This window comes from Sinocyclocheilus grahami, unplaced genomic scaffold (genome assembly GCF_001515645.1).
Source record: "Sinocyclocheilus grahami isolate Dianchi unplaced genomic scaffold, SAMN03320097.WGS_v1.1 scaffold1024.1, whole genome shotgun sequence".
Lineage (NCBI taxonomy): Eukaryota > Metazoa > Chordata > Actinopteri > Cypriniformes > Cyprinidae > Sinocyclocheilus > Sinocyclocheilus grahami.
In genome coordinates this window covers 79,720-84,481 of record NW_015506203.1, presented here as the reverse complement: position 1 = coordinate 84,481, position 4,762 = coordinate 79,720, and the positions used below count along the sequence as shown (strand labels likewise).

At 34.6% G+C, this 4,762-nt stretch overlaps 1 protein-coding gene across 1 annotated transcript in view; it reads left to right on the top strand.

Annotated features, from left to right (window-relative positions):
- LOC107565754 (V-type proton ATPase subunit C 1-A-like) overlaps positions 1 to 4,762 on the top strand; it is a 35,099-nt gene that overhangs the window by 27,662 nt on the left and 2,675 nt on the right. The window contains exons 9-12 of the mRNA XM_016251022.1: positions 3,410 to 3,502; positions 3,610 to 3,703; positions 3,780 to 3,877; positions 4,613 to 4,739. Coding sequence (XP_016106508.1) covers positions 3,410 to 3,502; positions 3,610 to 3,703; positions 3,780 to 3,877; positions 4,613 to 4,739 — 412 coding nt within the window. The remainder of the gene's footprint in view (positions 1 to 3,409; positions 3,503 to 3,609; positions 3,704 to 3,779; positions 3,878 to 4,612; positions 4,740 to 4,762) is intronic.

The window sequence follows — 4,762 nt, the reverse complement described above, 5'->3', positions numbered from 1 at the left end:
GCGCCTTTAGAGAGAAGTGCATCTTTACGGATTATGATCATAATGAAAGAGTTTTTGATTTGTTTTATTTCATTAAGTAGTAATTTAAAGCTTTCGATTGATATATTTATCATGTCTGTGAGGCATGTATTCTCTGAGTTTCAGTTCATTTTTGTGAAGCGCTCCTGTTCAAGACCGAGATGGCAGAAAGCGCATCATGTTTGATTTCTTTATTTTATAAAAGCACAACGTTTTGTTGATATTGTGAGTGCACACAAATAAAAGTAGACCCTTTACAGTTACATATGATGTATTACTCTTGTCTTTATGAGTAAAAATGACGGCGTATCCACTGAAAAAAAACACAAGTGATCGCGCTGGCGTCTCTATGTCCTGCAAAGTGCGCTTCAGCTTCCACTCTCCGCACAAATGATTGGATACAGCGCACATTTCTAGGTTTAACGTCTAAACATTGTTATATGCTTGAACTGTTTTATATCTATAGATTTTATTTTAGTCAAGCCGTGATGATTTGAGAAGGCTAAATTGATCAAACATATGCTCACTGTCTGCCGCTGGCCGCTTGGTCGTTACTTTAAATGCGTAACGTTAATTGGGCTATGTGAGTATGCTCATGTCTGAAAATAATATAGGAAAAACAAAATTATTTTACATAAAAACATTAGGCTATATCTTATATTTATTTAGTACATTTTTAAATTAATGTAAAAACTAAAATTAATTGTAAAACTGAAAGTATTTTCTTTTTAATTGTGTTCAGCACGGTGGGCCGCATTTGAATTCGTGACGGGCCGCATGCGTGTTGAGAACCACTGATTTAGATAGAAACCTGGACACCATTTATTTGTTTTAGTGCATTGATTTATTTCTTTATTTTTTTTTATTGAATAAGTACTGAATATATGATGCAACACTTACAAAAATAAATAAATAATAATTTTTACAATGGAAATTTCAGGGGGGGTTTTTTTCATGGAACACGAGATTTTTAAAAGAATATTCACAGAGCTCTTTTCCAGATAACCGTTTATACATCTGACAAATCCAAAAAAGTAGTCCAAAATAGTCATAATTTCAGTGTTTGGGTGAACTACTCCTTTAAGAAAATCAATTAAAGGAATGACTTTGAGAGTCATGGTTAGGGAAGCATTTTCCAATGAACCAGTGTGATTTTTGTCATCTCACCAGAGGGAGCCTGCTGACCAGGAGTTTGGCAGATATTGTCAAGAAAGAAAACTTTGTGCTTGATTCCGAGTACCTCATTACTATGCTGGTGGTGGTACCAAAGTAAGTGACAAATTCCAAATTTGGAACCTGTGCGATTTTATCGATGAATTCAAATGTAATGTTTTGTCACAATTTTATTTTTTATAAATCGAAGAATCAGAATTTGAATAGAACTCTTAGCAAATGTTAGAAGAATTAGACACGTTGACAATAAACTATTGATAACAGCATGATTGGGCGAATGTGATGAACTGCTCACGTGTGACACACTCTATGAAGGACCATACGTAAAACATATGGTGCTATTCACACAGAGAATAGGGCAGCGGAATGGGGGAAAAAGCAAGGAGACGGAAGTTGAACTTGAGCACTGTGTTTTAGGATGCCATTTCATGCACTAGACACTGCAAAAGACACAACAGTCAAACGCCATCAAGCACGTGGAAAAAGAATGGAAAGCAGCGCAGTGCAATGAAAAACCTGTAATGAACTACTATTGTATGTCTGATATTTCATGTTTGCATGATGCTGACAGGCTGAAAGCTGCTGGTATTTTCTTTGTTTTTACAAAACATTTAGACTTAATAATGGTCTACTGGTGTTATACTTTCATTTATTTCAAATTGCCCTTTTTTTTAGCATTTTTCTTACATTATTTCTGAACATATGATATGTTTAAGATAAGTTTGTACAATATGTGCCTTCATAATTCATGCATCTTTTCTGCAAAGATATTTAAGAAGTGATTTGTTTGACATTTAATCCATGTTGAAATCACGTGTGCTTTTATGTTGAGAAGTTTAATGTAAAAAAAATCTAGAATTGGTCAAATTTTCAGGAAAAAGAGATTTAACTTTTTGCCATATCGCCCAGCCCTAATTCCAAAACATAAAAATGAGCCTCTCTGAACATCTTTTTGGATGCACACAAACCTATTGTGTTAAATTTTTTCTCATGCACATACTGACAGCAAGTTTTCTAACCCTTCAGAACAAATTATGCTGACTGGCAGCACACTTACGAGACTCTTTCAGAAATGGTGGTGCCACGCTCTACAAAGTAAGAAACTTACAACAATTTAGATTTATAATTCTGGAAGTGTCTTGCTTGGCTAAGGAGTTCTGCACCTGGTCACAAGTCACAGAGTAGAAATGAAGGAGAACTGATCAAGTACTAATAAGAACATGCTGTGTTTTGCCTTTCGATAATAGAATTATTCATTTTAATGTTGTCATATAGGTGTTGTTTGTTTTAAAAGGTGTTAATTTAAAAAATAAAGCAATAAATGGGATTTGGGGAAAGCTGACGGACAAAATGATATGTTGGAGACGGCTGATATTCTAGGGAAATCAATGTGTCTGATTGGCCTCTGGTTGAGGAGAACATGTTTAGGACTTAACTAGACAAATTAGTGGCATGCTGGTTACTTAGGAAACCAATTAACTAATGCAGCAGAACAAACAGACACCATTAACCAAGTGTCTTTAGTGTAAAATGAAATATGATAGGTGTTTTGTTAATCTCACTGGAGATTGTCATTATTGTTAGTAAAGTAATTTTTTTGACTGCATTACTGTTGTACTTTTTTACTTAAATGAGTATAATTTAACGGTAGCCCAACAGTCGTGTAAATGTTGTGCAATTCCAATATTTTTAATGCATTAGAGTAATGAGAATTTTCTTAATGCAAAATATAATTCTTATTTATTTTGAGTGAAATATGACTGGGACATTTGTGACCCTGGAGCACAAAACCAGTCTTAGGTAGCACAAGCATATTTGTAGAAATAGCCAACAATACATTGTATGGGTCAAAATTATACATTTTTCTTTTATGCCAAAAATCATTAGGATATTAAGTAAAGATCATGTTCCGTGAAGATATTTAGTAAATTTCCTACCGTAAATATATCAAAACTTAATTTTTGATTAGTAATATGCATTGCTAAGAACTTCATTTGGACAACTTTAAAGATGATTTTCTCAATATTTAGATTTTTTTGCACCCTCAGATTCCAGATTTTCAAATAATTGTATCTCAGCCAAATATTGTACTATCCTATGATGTATAAATCTCCATTTCCAAAAATTGACACTTATGACTGGTTTTGTGGTCCAAGGTCACATTTGAGGTTCTCCCTGCTAGCCAGTACTAAATATAGTGTTATTTTCTTCTCGGCAGTTTGCTTTTTGAGGACCAAGACAGCGGCCTGTTTACCGTCACGCTCTTCAGAAAGGCCATCGATGACTTCAGACTCAAGGCCAGAGAAAACAAGTAAGCAGCCAATTTCAGCTCCACCGTGTGGTCATGAATCACCGTTCAGATGACTGAGAGAATATCCAGTTTAAGGATCTTAAGTCATCCCAGTGTCCGCTTTACAGGTTCACGGTCCGGGACTTCCAGTACAACGAGGAGGAAATGAAAGCAGACAAGGAGGAGATGACCAGACTCTCAACTGACAAGAAGAAGCAGTTTGTATGTATCTGCTAAATGGATCTTCAGAGCAGTTGGCATGATATTTTTAACTGGTTCGTGCATGTGTCGTCTGCAGGGTCCACTTGTTCGATGGCTGAAGGTGAACTTCAGTGAGGCTTTTATTGCTTGGATCCATATTAAGGCTCTGAGGGTCTTTGTGGAATCGGTGTTGAGGTAGCGACACGATACAACATCTATTTAGGTTCTTAGAGAGCTCGTATCATGAGCAATCAAACTTTTCTTGGATTTTCTTTCGAAATAAGAGTTCATTGGAATAAAAGTTCATACCGCGTTTATGGAAAAGTCTCATTCTGAACTTCTACAACTTGCTGATGTCAGCTAGATGAATACTTTTGAACAGTCTGAACTCATTTGTTTGGTAAATTTGTGATCATATGAGATGGACAAATAGAAAAACTAGATTTAAAACTAAAATAAAATGAGTGATTTCCGAAAGTGCCATTCAATGTCCATAAAGAAAAAAAGAACTCTAGAGAAGACCATTTTGCTAAATAGGCTATATGCACTATATTACATATTCATTATATTTTTACTTAACCCGTCATCTTCATTATTTAATGTATGATAGAATAAATCAAAGTAAATACGTTTTTATTAAGTTTAAATTTGTACATTTCAACAACAAATTGGAGTAGAAACGTAATTGTTATTTAGAAGTTGACATAAGAACTGCCTTGTGTGCAATTTCAGATTGTATTTGAGTGTTGATTATTACATCAATTTGATTCATAAATGTATTATTAAAATAATTTGAGTGATCATTTTTTTAAGTGAGTTTCGGTTTCAATCAAGTGCATCTTAAATTTTTGGTTTCTGTTTTGGCCCAGAATTTTCATATCAGTGCATCACTCATTTAAAAAAATTTTTTTTTTAATTCTAAATAACCAGATATGGGTTGCCTGTGAACTTCCAAGCAATGCTGCTACAGCCCAACAAGAAGAACATGAAGAAGCTGAGGGAGGTTTTGAACGATCTTTACAAGCACTTGGACAGCAGTGCAGCTGCCATTATCGACGTAAGTTTACTTTTGGATGTAGG